Source organism: Oncorhynchus kisutch, linkage group LG1 (genome assembly GCF_002021735.2).
Source record: "Oncorhynchus kisutch isolate 150728-3 linkage group LG1, Okis_V2, whole genome shotgun sequence".
Taxonomy (NCBI): domain Eukaryota; kingdom Metazoa; phylum Chordata; class Actinopteri; order Salmoniformes; family Salmonidae; genus Oncorhynchus; species Oncorhynchus kisutch.
In genome coordinates this window covers 21,708,123-21,722,367 of record NC_034174.2, presented here as the reverse complement: position 1 = coordinate 21,722,367, position 14,245 = coordinate 21,708,123, and the positions used below count along the sequence as shown (strand labels likewise).

Sequence of the window (14,245 nt, the reverse complement as noted above, 5' to 3'; positions counted from 1 at the left end):
CAATCATTGGCCAATCTACATTGCTTTTGTTTGTCTGATTACATGAAAACTGCTTTTGGTTACATGCCTCCAGATCACACATGTGCATCCAAATGTTGGATTGGAGCGGACTCAATTTGGTGTGAGTAGCAGGTAGCAAGCCAAGGCTATTGTCCTGAAGTGGATGTACCGGACATTGATTTACATGCAAATCAATAAAATAATCTGTTAGACAATACCCATTAATGACAAAGAGATATGTAGTCAAAGTACGTTTAATTGGCCAAGTTTAAACAAAATCAGGACATTTCAACTGTTAACTGTAATTAGCAATACTATAGATACAACCCTTCAGTGCTTGACTGATGAACATATAAGCACATACTGTCATATACGTTAGACTATAGCAATCAATGTGTTTCCTCAATTCTCACATTATCCACTCCAGATATATGGCTTATAATTTCTCTACTTAGAAAAATGTGATTAAAAACATACCAGTATATACACAAATACATTCATATCTACATTACAAGGAAGGGAGTTACTTTCATGTGATTATTGTACCATGTGAAGGTACTTTGACAGGAGAAAGGTAGATGGGATCATACTTAAGACCACACAATTAGTTCCTTTAAATGTGTTAAAATGTATAAAATGGCCAAAGGAATACAAAATGTGTAGACCTTTCAACTACAAGAGCATTCACAATAATGTCTATTTACATGTACAGTTATGATGCTGAAAGTGAAAGTCACAGGGTGATTGAGTTACTACAGAGAAAAGTGGTCCACAGAAGTAAGACATTATGATGTGTTTTTATCACTTTCCACCTCTGCAGGTTTATCATTCTCCTTTGGGACATAAGATTTGTTTGATTCTTTTTTGTCTTCTCTCTTTTCTTTGCTCTTGCTCCTGTCCCGGCGGTCTCTGTCCCTTTCTCGGTCCCGTGCTCTGTCTCTGTCGTTTTCTCTCCTGTCAGGCTCTCTCTCCCTGCCTCTGTCCCGGTCTCTGCTCCTGGTCCCGTCTCTTTTCCTTTCTCTGTCTCTGTTCCTGGCTCTCTCACGGTCGTTGTCTCTCCTGTCAGGCTCTCTCCCCCTAACTCTGTCCCTTTCTCGGTCACGGTCTCTCTCCTTGTCCTTCCTCTTGTCTGTCTCTGGATTCCTATGCCCATCTCCCTCTGGAGCCCTGTGCCCGTCTCCCTCTGGAGCCCTGTGCCCGTCTCCCTCTGGAGCCCTGTGCCCGTCTCCCTCTGGAGCCCTGTGCCGCTCTCCCTCTGGAGCCCTGTGCCGCTCTCCCTCTGGAGCCCTGTGCCGCTCTCCCTCTGGAGCCCTGTGCCGCTCTCCCTCTGGAGCCCTGTGCCGCTCTCCCTCTGGAGCCCTGTGCCGCTCTCCCTCTGGAGCCCTGTGCCCGTCTCCCTCTGGAGCCCTGTGCCCGTCTCCCTCTGGAGCCCTGTGCCCGTCTCCCTCTGGAGCCCTGTGCCCGTCTCCCTCTGGAACCCTGTGCCGCTCTCCCTCTGGAGCCCTGTGCCGCTCTCCCTCTGGAGCCCTGTGCCGCTCTCCCTCTGGAGCCCTGTGCCGCTCTCCCTCTGGAGCCCTGTGCCGCTCTCCCTCTGGAGCCCTGTGCCGCTCTCCCTCTGGAGCCCTGTGCCGCTCTCCCTCTGGAGCCCTGTGCCGCTCTCCCTCTGGAGCCCTGTGCCGCTCTCCCTCTGGAGCCCTGTGCCGCTCTCCCGCCCTCCCTCTGCTGCGGTCTCTCTCCCGGCTGCGTTCCCTCTCTCCTCGGTCTCTCTCCCTGCCTCTGTCCCTCTCCCGGCTCCAGCGCTTGCCCTGGCTCCTGTCCCATGGCCTGGCCCCATGGGGCCCCTCACGGTCCCTCTCCCTCCTGCGGTCCTCAGACAGATCCTTCTGCCTTTCCGACAGCCCAGAGGAAACAGGGATTGGCTCCCGGTCTTTGTGGCCACCCTCAAACCGACTGGCACTGTCTCCACCACGGGGCTCTGAGCCCTCTCTGGTGGAGCTGCTCCTTCTCATGTCAGGCGAGTGTCGTCGCCAGTGGTCATCCCTGTGGGACTCTGGGCTGTGGCCCCTCATGCGGTTTGGTAGAGGTATGGGGCCCTCTGGAGGGGTCGGGAGCAGTGGCCCACTGTGGCGGGTTGGTCTTAAGTCTACTGGATTGTCAAGGCGAAACAGGTCAGGTCCTCCGAAATGCTGAGGTGGGCCCCCCTGGTGGTCTTGTCTCTGGTCATCATAAGATCCCCTGTGTGGTGGTGGGGAGGGTGCTCTAGATCCCCGAAACTGGTTAGGTGGATGGAAATGCTGTTCACCCACATCTCCACTGGGAGGCGCGCCTCTTCGCCCCTCATACTGGTAGTGTGGAGGTCCTCTGTAAGAGGGGCCTGGTGGGGGAGCCTGGTTGTTTTTGTACATGTGTGGAGGGGTCTGACCCTGGTGATGGTCCATGCTCTGCTGGTAGGAACCAACACTGGCATTGTTGTACTGGTCTACAGGGCCTCTTGGTGGGTCGATCATGGGTGCTTGGGACCCATGATCCCCAAAATGAGAAGGCGGAGGACCTCTGGGTCCAGGGAAGTGCGATGGAGGGGGTCCTCTGTTGTCAAAGTGGCCAGGGGGAGGACCTGTGAAGGGAGGAGGGGGGCCTCTGGGTCCAGGGAAGTTGAATGGAGGAGGGGGTCCAGTGAACCTTGCTGGAGCTAAACCATTTTGCCCATCAAAAGTAGGAGGTGGGGGAAGGCCATGGCCCTCCATGAACTGGCCTGGAGGTGGGCCTTGTTGCCCCATGTGCCGTGGAGCCAGGGAACCCATGGGTGCATTGAACATCTGGGGAGGTGGAGCTCTCTGGCCCATCGGTTGGAATGGAGGGGGTCCTCTGGGTTGCATCATGGTCTGGAGTGGAGGTCCAAGAGGTGCCTCATACTGCTGCTGAGAGTCACCCCACTGGTTCTGATAGGGAGGGTAGGCAGCAGGAGTTGGCCCATACTGAGAGTACTGAGACTGGTCACTCTCCACTTGCATGGGTGAAGGAACCGGTATGGGTAGAGGTCTCTGCATAGGAAGAGAGCCTGACAAGGACGGAATACTCTGTATGGGTGGTGGCCCAAGCATTGGAGGTGGACCCTGCATCGGTGGGGGCCCAAGGTGGGGTGGGAAGGTGGCTGTTGGAGGAACGTCAGGAGGAGCTCCATAGTCCATGTAGCCTGATGTTTCCATGTGTAACATGTGGGAGGATTGGGTGTCCATCAGGGTGGAGCTATCCTGGGTGACATTCTGAGACAGTACATGAATTGTAGGTGAAGCTGAGGAGCTTTTTGCGGACATCTTGAAGTAGCCAGAGGAAGTAGACTCTTGACTGTTCTGCTCAGAATTAGACATCTCTCCTGTCTTTAAAATGCTGGCTGCATTTGGCCAAATACTGTATTTGTCAAAGTCACTCTTGGTTGGGTCAACTTCCTCTGATTCCACAGTTCGTTTCTCCACGTAATTGACCTCCATATCAGGTTCTACACTCTCACCTAACAGGGGAATGGACTCCCCTGTTGTGTCTGATTCCAGGAAGGGAAGAGATTCTGTTATAACCTCTTCTTGGGACAGTGGTGTTTCTGGTTCTTGGACATCAGTCTGTGGTGGTTGCGTGGAGGCTGTGACAGGAGCAGGAAGAGGTGTCTCTTCTTTTTCTAACGAGTCTGAGGTTAGCCTCCTGGGGTCTCTGCTCGGCCTGGGGTCCCTGCTCTGCCTTGGGTCCCTTCTCTGGTTAATCAAAGGAGGGGCAGCAGAGGAGGATTTCATCAACTCATCAACCTTTTTCCCCAGCTGCAGGAGCTGACTGTTGGCCAGTAGGGATGGCTGAGAGATCAAGCTGTCAATGACTGAGAACGAGGCAGCTGATGTCCCTGTGGTTGACCCTGGTTGGTAGATGGATTCCTCCTGCTCCTCAAGCTGACGTTTCTGCTCCTCAATCTGTTTGTTGAGATCCTCCAGCATTTTCTGCTGTTCGGTCAGACCTCCAGGTGCGGCCCTGGCTTGACCAGGGATATCAGTCCTGACCTCCTCAAAGATGGTGTCATCCTCCGGATCATAGGCCACATCGTCCAGATCCGTAGCCTCTGGCTGCTTGATGACCTCAGGTTCTTTAACTAACTTCTGGGGTGCTCCATAGCCCATACCTGGGTCATACTCTTCCTCTGGGTCATATGGTCGGTCATCCTCATCCTCCTCCACCTGCTTCTCCTTAGAAATCTGTCCAAACTGCTGAACGATGGGATCAAGCAGAGTAGCGGGGCCAGCTGAGACGTCAACAGCACCATGCTCAGAAGGGGACATGGAGGCCTCAGAGTCATGCATCTTGTTTCCAAACAAAGTCTTCAGGATGGTCTGAAGGGGGGTGGCAGAGGATGCAGCAGAGCTGGAGGAAGGTGACTCTCTGCCTGTAGCAGGGGCTTTGACAGAAGACAGGAAGGACAGCACTGATGAGGCTGCCATGGAGGTGGATGAGGTCTCTGAGGAGCTGAGAGGGGGAGGTGTACCTGGGGGGGATGTGTTGAAGGGAAGATCTTGGGTGTACCGCAAGGCTTTCTCTGCTTTCACTTCAGCCTTGATGGCTGAGGTTGGTTTTGGAAGGCCTGTGTCATCTAGGTCTCTGATTTGGGTCATGGAACGCTTCTCTTCAGTCTCAAAGGAGGCTACAGCACGCTTCTTCTCCTTCTGGCAGATCACCAAGCCGAGGAGGAGGTTAGGGCGCGCTGGCTCAAGACCTACAAGACAGAAAGGTCAAATAATGAAAATGGAATAAAAAACATTCTAGAACATATGTATCCACTCACATACTTGTATACTGCATATCTCAACTAGAATCAAGAAACATTTCCAGAGACACAGATGTGTTTGAAGTGAAACGATAGCTTATTTCAAACGCCCCCTAATATGACAGCAGCATAGGATTTCAAAAACAGATCACAAAAAAGTGTTGATTTAAAGTCAAGCGGTGGACTTCAAACAATCAATAACATGAGCAAACAATGCCACCTGTATAATCAGGTAAAAGCATAACCATTAAATGTAATATGAATGTGTCAAAAGAATACAAAAAAATAATTGTAGGACACAGACAACCTTTATGAAAGTAGTAAGAATCATCACAATGCTGAGCAGTCAAACTTCCCATCATACTTTGAGAAATGTGACTGTCTGTGCACTGCATTAAACTACATGTTCCTGTTTGATCAAACAACCTCATCACCCTTCAAAGTTACACAAACACTCACATTCACCAGTTTCAAAAAGCTTTTCTTCTTCCTAGATTGTCATTAGTATGCATTCTCATGAAGTCACTTGTAAATAAGTGGACATTTACACATATTCTTTACGATGCCATATAAACAATACACAATATTTGTTGTACAGTGTATTGCACTCAGCTTACGTTTTTAATGACACATACCTACCCAACCTCTGCTGACAAACTAAATGGATGTGTGTTTCTTGATTCTTAAATTCAGTCTGACAAGTGGTTGAAAGCCATAGATTATTCTTGTCCTTAATCTTCTTGAAAACAGCAACATAAGTGGGCCAATCTCTGTCCAAGGCTCACTGAGCTGGACCTCTCGCAGGATAACTTACCATGGCTCCCCAGGCATTCAGTTTGTGGTATGGGGTGGGCTAGGTGCAGGTCAGGTGCTGCCGCTTCAGTTATGACATGTAAGTACTGGAGATCCACTAATGCAGTACACCAAGTTGCAGTGTAGAACACTTTAAATGTAACATACTGTGGCAGATGTCATTTTCAGAAACAACATCATTACCCAAACATTTTTCACTGGAGTATCTACAGTGCAGAATAAAAGGTGAGCCTTAAAAACAACAGGCTGAGACTGACATCTAAGGTGGCACCAACCTGTGATGCACAACATCCTTTATTTAAGACAGACATGTGATACAAGATAATATGCACAAAGTACAGAGGGACGTTCATGGAGGAAGGCAACAACAAAAGTGCATGATCGCCCCCTACAGTGTATATCATAAATCAACTTCATGAAACAAGCTCTCATTTCGCACAGAGGAAAACGAACTAACTAAACCCTGAAGATACTTACCACTCAGAAATAAACTATAGACTGACATCTTTACTAACTTAATTATGTTCAGGTATATTGACACATCATATGGGAACCAGTGTGTGGGTTATCAGAGGCCTCTGTGTCTCCCTGCAGATGCTTACCTGGCCCATCGAAGGGTAACAGTTTGGAGGGCAGAGGGTCCTTGGAGCTCAGGGGGATGAGGTATAGGTCTTTGATGCGGCGGTTGTTGTTGGCGACCACTCCAAAGCGCTTCCTGCTACTGAAATAAGAGAAGAGAGAGACATAGGCCACCTCCTCCTCCTCTGTGGCTGGATGGAACCGGATCAGACACAGCTCCTGGGGACAGGGCAAACCCAAAGAGAGAGGTATGACCTTAGGGTCCTCAACCAGGAAGTAGGTTGTTTATAAATATCTGGTGAACAGCTTTACCTTGGACAGTGACGTTTTTAGTTTCCCCACATAGTCCCACACGGTGCTGGGGGAGATTCGGCCTCCGATGTGGATGGTGTCAGGTAGATCCTGTACAGGATTAACAATGTCACCTTTGTGTTGAACTCTGATGACATTATTACCACACCTATTCACAACCAGATGAAACAAGTAATACATGTATTCTGGTCCAAATTGAGTTCAAGTTTCACTATGATTAAAGTTATTAGTTCTACGATGTGTTTTTTCTTAGCTCACGTAAAAAAACCTACCATTGACCTAAGTTTTTTTCAAACAAATGAATAACCAACCTCTTTCAGGTGCTCAAAGGTTCCTGAGACCAGGTATGCTTTAGTGACAAACTTAGCCACGGTGTGCATGTTGACGAATCCTTTCCACATCATCTCCTGACTATGGAGGAAGATGGCGGTCTCACCCTCTGGGGGAGGCTCTGACGAGGCAGCTTTTTGCACGACAGGCCTGGGGATGGAGGGTGGAGGAGCCGGGGGCATGGGGAGGGGCCCCTTGGGCACCACCTCCATCACTACAACCGGAGCGGGCTCTGCTGGGATAGGTCTTGAATAGGACTCTGTTGGAATGGGTCTTGAATAGGTATCTGTTGAGATTGGTGCCACCATGGAGGTGTCTGGAGCTGAGTGGGTGACCGTCACTCCAGAGCTGTGTCTTGCCATGCGGGGATCTCTGCGGGTGATGCTGACAGAGGAGACGGCTGGTACAGTGACAGGGGCTGGAGTCTGGGGTGGAGGCAACATGATGCTTGCGTCCTCATGGTAGGGCAGGGGCTCAGGGCCTGGTGTCTCAGTGCCGGGATAATTGACCGGGGCACCTTCACATGAGGAGGACCTGGGCAAGCGTCTCACCTCTTGCCTCACCTCGGGCTTCTTGGAGAGTTTGGCCTTCTTGGCTGCTGGTTCATCGTCTGCAGACTTCTGGCCTGGAAGAGAGGAGACAGAGGCTGCTTAAACCTTCAAATCCACTAAGTGAAGCATGGAGTAATAGGAATTAAGATATTTCCTCAGATCTTTGAGGGACATATGCCACCGTTTCTTATATACCATCAAAACACTTCACCCTCTCATTCTTTTCATTCATTATTACCTGTACAGATTTTGCAGTTGAGGTCAAAGAGATGGGCCCTGTGTTCGGCTGTGGTGTCCCGCATCATGCTGAAGATATCTGGCAGGGCACTGCCACTCTTCACCCCAGCCTGAACAGAGCCAGAGAAGGGAGTGGAGCCAGCTTCCTCTTGTTCCTGAACACATTGGAAAAGGAGACCAAAATGACCTTCAATGGATTCTCAAAATAGCACATAAACCATAGCCAAATCTGATGAGGGCCTGAATACCAAAATTATTCTCAACAACCATTTGTTGCATGGCAATAAAGTTCTGATACATGAATCATTAGATCAACTGTAAAACAATAGCTACATTTATGCACAGTGGGTGTGATTTGAGTGATGCAAGGGTGTGGGGCAGATGTCAATGAGCTTCAGTAGGACAAAGGGGCAGTTTAAAGAAGGATAGGACAGGTTGGCAAGATAATTCAACTGTAAAACCACAATATATTACCCAAATATTAGCCACCCAGCATAGCATGTTTTCAGTCTTATGCAGGGAAAATAAAGATGAAAGACAAAACCACCACTTACTGCAGCAGATGCCATGCGAGGAGATGGGGAGGTGCCAGAGATACATACATCTCCATCAGACATTGGAGGAGCATCCTCCATGTCCACATCATGGGGGCCAGCATCCTGCCTATGGCTCGATTTGGACTGCCCTGTCTGGGATCTAGCGCTGGGAGCCTATGGGATACAACATAGGTCATCAACTTAGTGTCTGTAGCGAATATAAGGCTAATGATATGGTCTCTTTAGTAGTGATATTTAGTTGCACAATCAATTCCAAGTATTGCTCTGTTCATAGAATTATTGGTTTCCATTATCATGTTCTCTTACCTCAGTAGTGTCAGGCTTCCTCCACTCTGAGATCTCTTTGGAGAGCAGCTCATCTGCACTCAGCCTCACCAACCTGAAGGGGCTGACCTCTCCCCAGACCACCCTGTAGAAAAGGCCCTGAGACAAGCACAACACACTGTCATTCACATAATTCTAGGTCTGGTAGGCTGCGCATCTGGGTTGAAGTGAGCATAACTTCCAATATTCAGCAGATTAATTTAAATCCAATTCATGACTCACGATCAATTCATGTTGTAAGTGAATTTACCCACATACCAACAACGCATTACTATAATATAGAAAGACAGTTTGTCATTAAAATGTACATGGCTTTCCAACATTCAGCATATTTGGTTTAGCATACACAACTTATCACTTGACTAGTCTCTTCTGCAGACACAAAAGAGCCCAAGTCAGTGTTTCTGTGGACTGACCTTGTTTTTGGGGTCCTTCAGGTTGAACATGAGGCCCCTGTACTTGTTCTTGTACTTGCTGTCCGTGCACAAGCAGAGATTGAACATCTCTTTCTCAATGTTGACAGCCAGTTTTCCCACCTCGTTCTCAGACATATTCAAATCATCACTGTCACTCACCCTGGTGGGACAATGAGATACAACTCACATTTAGAGCTAAATAAATAAATAGAGATTTCAGGCAAATCCATTTCCCATTGGCCTACAACAGTCTTATTCTTTTAGAAATATAAACATTCAGATGAATGACCTTAGGTAGCATGAAGTTCACAAAACAATACAAACTATTCTCTCCAATAAACTTATGGGGTACACACCTCTTGTATAGGATGTCTGTGAGCGAGCGGCGGATGTTCTGTCTCATCTGGTTGTTTGGCGGAGCCGTCGGGCACATCATGGAAGGTGCTAAAGTGGCTGGCTCAGGGCGTCGGGAGGAGGGGGCTGGTGAAGACGGGATTCTGGACGGACTACGGCCTAAGGAGTCTCTCTGCTGGGGCTGGACCTGCTTTTTAGGGATGGTAAAGCTGGACTTGCCGACCCTCAGGGCCCCTGTGACGTGATGTCGTGGGGTGTCTAGAGAGCCAGGGGCAGAAGGGGTCAGGATAGCAAGTGGTGGTTTCTTGGATTTGGTTGTTTTGCTAGGAGTGGGATATGGTTGTTTCTTTGGTGCCTTAGCACTGCTGACTGGAGTTGCTGGTTTATTGCGTCTAGTGTATATCTTTAATACTTTGGGGCCAGTAGACTTCTTTCCTCCTTTGAGCGGTGCTGTGGAAGCAGGAGACTTCTTTCCTCCTTTGAGCGGTGCTGTGGAAGCAGGAGACTTCTTCTCAGGAGGGGTTGGTTCCTTCTCACTCTGGTCCTCTTCACTCTCCTTTTCAGGAGCTGCGGAGGATAAAACAACTTATTTTAAACTTAAGTACAAACAGTATGTGAACCATCATAACCATAATGTCAAGTAAATAGAATTCAGAATTTAGGACATATGAATATTCAATGTGATCTTGGGGTGGTGTAAGATATCCCCACTTATATTCACTTAATGACCGACTGTCAGACAGCATCTGACCAGAATGCATACAAAAACACAAAACATTGGTGATTTGAAGACAGGACCATCCTCTCTTTGTTGGATGTAGAAATAAATACCTTGACATTAGAAACAAAATAAACCTGGTTAAATACATCTTTCCACACACTGAAAAAGCCAACAATATGCACACATACAACAATGGGTTGAATAAATATAAACAGAAAGTTAGAACTTAGAAATCTCCATTATTCTCCGGCAAAACATGTATCGCCATCATGTTGGCGTTGCAATTTCAATCCTCTTAACATCAGTTGAAATGGTGATAATCCTTTTCATGAAGAATGTCGGCAAGACTCAACACTTCAGTCTTATCAGAAAGGATGAGCTGACTAAATCCTCACAGGCCTGACTGTGTACTAAGCAACAGTGCTCTCTGATATGAATGATGCCTGCATAACCAACATTTTACATCCGTTCCTGAGCTACAACACTGGACCCCAATCAACAACCCATTAGATAAGAACAGATACTAGATGTGTCCAAAGACACCCTGTGTAGAAAGTCACTGGGTACAGAGATTTCTCCACAAAACTAAAATTATATTGGTTTCTCCCTTTGTTTGGTCTTTGAAGATCCCACCAGTTGACCCACTCTATCAAGTGGCCTGAAAAAAAAACAATGTTTCCCAAAAGTTCAATTGAACTTGGAACTTACCATGTCAAGGAAGATAATGCCTGAACATTATATATCTTCATACTAACCACCTACAATTGGATATGTTCACCACTGAAAGTAGAGCTGTGAAGCTAGCAAACAAAACAGTAGAGCTGTGAAGCTAGCAAACAAAACAGTGTAGTGATATCCTAACACCATCTACCTTCAGGGGTACACACATTTAATGAGAATTCAATAAAGACTAAATATGTATTGTCAAGGAATATTACAAACCTCAACAATTCAATAAAAACTATTTAAGATCAATACAACATCTTCAACAGACATGGGTTGTGCATACTAGCTCAAATTACATTTGTATGACCATCTATATTAGTTTTTAGCTTTGTTAAAGCACATGAAGCTTTTCTGCCATGTCTGTGTTGCTCATTACCAAAGTATGAGAATTGGGGATGTACATGCAAAACGGCAATACCCGAGTGCCATCAAGAGAAAATGTTACTGCCATCACCAGCTACACAATTGCTCTGTGATACAAAGAGAGACAATTTCAAGTTGACTGATTTGTACCAAAAAATATAGATCTCGTTGTCAAACAATCAAAATGTCATAATCAGAACTTGTATGTCTGCAAAATAAGATATTACAGATCAGAAGATATAGACATGCGAGCAGGTTGAGTGAATCACATATGACATCCATGTAGGTCGAGAGTAACAGACAGCTGGTATTATGGTGGATAAGATGATTCCTGAGAGCATGAACTGCCAAATACCTTGCGACTGCCCTCACACTCCAAAAATCCACAACCTGTAATATCTGCCTTCTTAAGTAACCTGGATAAAGCTAGGAACCAAAGCAGAGTTCCTCATAGTGAAAAATATACTCAATTGTCCCTAAATATATCTTTCATATATTTTCATATCAGTAAATCAGAAGTGTAGTATAACTTTTAGGTGACAACAGTCTGCCTCCCTACTCTTTATGTATAGTTTATGACGACTGTGGTCTTCCACTCTTCTTGTGCAGTCATTCTAATACTTCTGTCTTCAGCTGGTCTTGTCTCAGCAGAAGAAGCTATAGATTTCCTGTCCCAGCTGTTCCCCAGTCTGTCCGCTTCAGACTTGCACTTCCTCCTGGCATGGTGTAGATCTGTGGCACATGCTGTCAGAGCAACTGGCCAGGACATCCCCAGTAATCCAAGACCTCTCCCATAATCAATCAAGGCATCCAAAATCTGTCTTAACACCTTTTATTTTATTGCCAGTGTCGCAGAGGGAGTTTGGATGCATGACATTCAATATGAATAATAATGCAAACTATTTTAAAACCCAGCACGTTATTTACAAAACTAATAGTGAATACTTCCTTGGCTGCGCTGAAGAAACTTATGGCTTAATTAAATCAGCGGTGAGCTGTATTTCTGTATAGTCCACTGTATAAATCCAGGGATAAAAAAAAATCACAGACCTACCTGCTGGAGAGAAGAGGGAGGGACTGCCTTCAGATGAACAGCAAGAGGAGCACATGGAGATACTCATATGCACCACATGGGTGCCAACACACAAACAGCATACAGTAACCTAGGATTTATATGAATCTACACAAGTAATCCCCAACCATTGTTTTGTTCATGGTTACTGATTTTCTTTTTAACAATAGAGTTTTCAAAATAAATCCTAAAATACTTACCTTTGTTACCATTCATTGCAATGTGTACGCACCCACTCTGCATACCTGACTAAGTAACCATGCCCTGGCAACATACACAGAATACATTCGGGGACCCATTGTCATTACAATTTTCCCCATAGATATGGGTCATTCAGCTAAGCCATTACGTCACCATGATAACAACCACATTTATAATGGGCAAACAACGTGGTTTTTCAAAGAACCAATGCATATCATACATTCAACTGGCTCACTTGACAACCCCTATAGTGTGAGAAGATAAACAGTTAAGAGTGGATTATTAAGACCTTCAAAGAGATACATACACGTTTTGTTTAACACTGTTGGTGGTGCTATGGGTGTAGTCTTTTCTGGCGTTACTGCATTGTAATTATGGTCGCTGGACCAGGACGACATGGCGGGTGGCGGTGGATGCTCTTCGTGTGACTCTTCATCACCATCCTCATCGGCCTCACCGTCAGACTCTTCCTCCTCTGCGGACTTCTTGCTGGTCTTCCTCCCAGTGGTGGAATTCTTCTGGATGGACAGACAGACATTCACTCAAATCAGTAACGTGCACAGGAAGGGTTTCATAGCAAAATATTGAAAGTTATGGTGTTATGTATGTAATTGATGACAGCTTTGCACACTCTTGGCATTCTCTCAACCAGCTTCATAAGGTAGTCACCTGGAATGCATTTCAGTTAACAGGTGTGCCTTGTAAAAATTGAATTTGTGGAATTTCTTTCCTTCTTAATGCGTTTCAGCCAATCAGTTGTGTGTGAAAAGGTCGGGTTGGTATTCAGAAGACAACCAAGTCCATATTATGGCAAGAACAGCTCAAATAAGCAAAGGGAAACGACAGTCCATCATTACTTTAAGACATGAAGGCCTTAGTCGCAAAAACCATCAAGCGCTATGATGAAACTGGCACTTATGAGGACCGCCACAGGAAAGGAAGACCTAGATTTATCTCTGCTGCAGATGATGAAGTTAAATTTACCAGCCTCAGAAATTGCAGCCCCAAAAATTGTTTCACAATTAACAGAAACATGTCAACCGATTATGCTTTTTCAACGCCGATACCGATACGACAGTCCATCATTACTTTAAGACATGAAGGCCTTAGTCGCAAAAACCATCAAGCGCTATGATGAAACTGGCACTTATGAGGACCGCCACAGGAAAGGAAGACCTAGATTTATCTCTGCTGCAGATGATGAAGTTAAATTTACCAGCCTCAGAAATTGCAGCCCCAAAAATTGTTTCACAATTAACAGAAACATGTCAACCGATTATGCTTTTTCAACGCCGATACCGATACCGATTATTGGAGGACAAACAAAAAAAACGATACCGATTAATCGGCCGCTTTTTTCAAATGTATTTGCTATTTTATTTTTATTTTACCTTTATTTAACTAGGCAAGTCAGTTAAGAACAAATTCTTATTTTCAATGACGGCCTAGGAACAGTGGGTTAACTGCCTGTTCAGGGGCAGAACGACAGATTTGTACCTTGTCAGCTCGGGGGTTTGAACTTGCAACCTTCCGGTTACTAGTCCAACGCTCTAACCACTAGGCTACGCTGCCGCCCCAATGACAATTACAACAATACTGAATGAACACTTATTTTAACTTAATATAATACATCAATAAAATCAATTTAGCCTCAAATAAATAATGAAACATGTTAAATTCGGTTTACATAATGCAAAAACAAAGTGTTGGAGAAGAAAGTAAAAGTACAATATGTGCCATGCAAGAAAGCTAACGTTTGAGTTCCTCGCTCAGACTATTTCTCTCTATACCATTTGTATTTCATTAACCTTTGACTATTGATGTTCTTATAGGCACTTTAGTATTGCCAGTGTAACAGTATAGCTTCCGTCCCTCTCCTCGCTCCTACCTG

General features: G+C 46.0%; 1 protein-coding gene across 5 annotated transcripts in view; it reads right to left on the bottom strand.

The window, feature by feature from the left end:
• Nucleotides 1-238: 238 nt before the first annotated feature.
• The window catches only part of LOC109897491 (death-inducer obliterator 1-like), a 29,241-nt gene continuing 15,234 nt past the window's right edge, over nucleotides 239-14,245 (bottom strand). For 4 of the 5 annotated variants that reach the window (XM_031801185.1, XM_031801403.1, XM_031801363.1 and 1 more), the window contains 10 exons: nucleotides 12,662-12,872; nucleotides 9,274-9,838; nucleotides 8,918-9,077; nucleotides 8,484-8,600; nucleotides 8,175-8,330; nucleotides 7,622-7,775; nucleotides 6,814-7,457; nucleotides 6,503-6,592; nucleotides 6,214-6,409; nucleotides 239-4,747 (listed from right to left, as the gene is read on the bottom strand). In XM_031801185.1, coding sequence (XP_031657045.1) covers nucleotides 786-4,747; nucleotides 6,214-6,409; nucleotides 6,503-6,592; nucleotides 6,814-7,457; nucleotides 7,622-7,775; nucleotides 8,175-8,330; nucleotides 8,484-8,600; nucleotides 8,918-9,077; nucleotides 9,274-9,838; nucleotides 12,662-12,872 — 6,255 coding nt within the window. In that variant the 3' untranslated portion in view covers nucleotides 239-785. The remainder of the gene's footprint in view (nucleotides 4,748-6,213; nucleotides 6,410-6,502; nucleotides 6,593-6,813; nucleotides 7,458-7,621; nucleotides 7,776-8,174; nucleotides 8,331-8,483; nucleotides 8,601-8,917; nucleotides 9,078-9,273; nucleotides 9,839-12,661; nucleotides 12,873-14,245) is intronic. The other variant, XM_031801301.1, reaches the window with a different exon arrangement.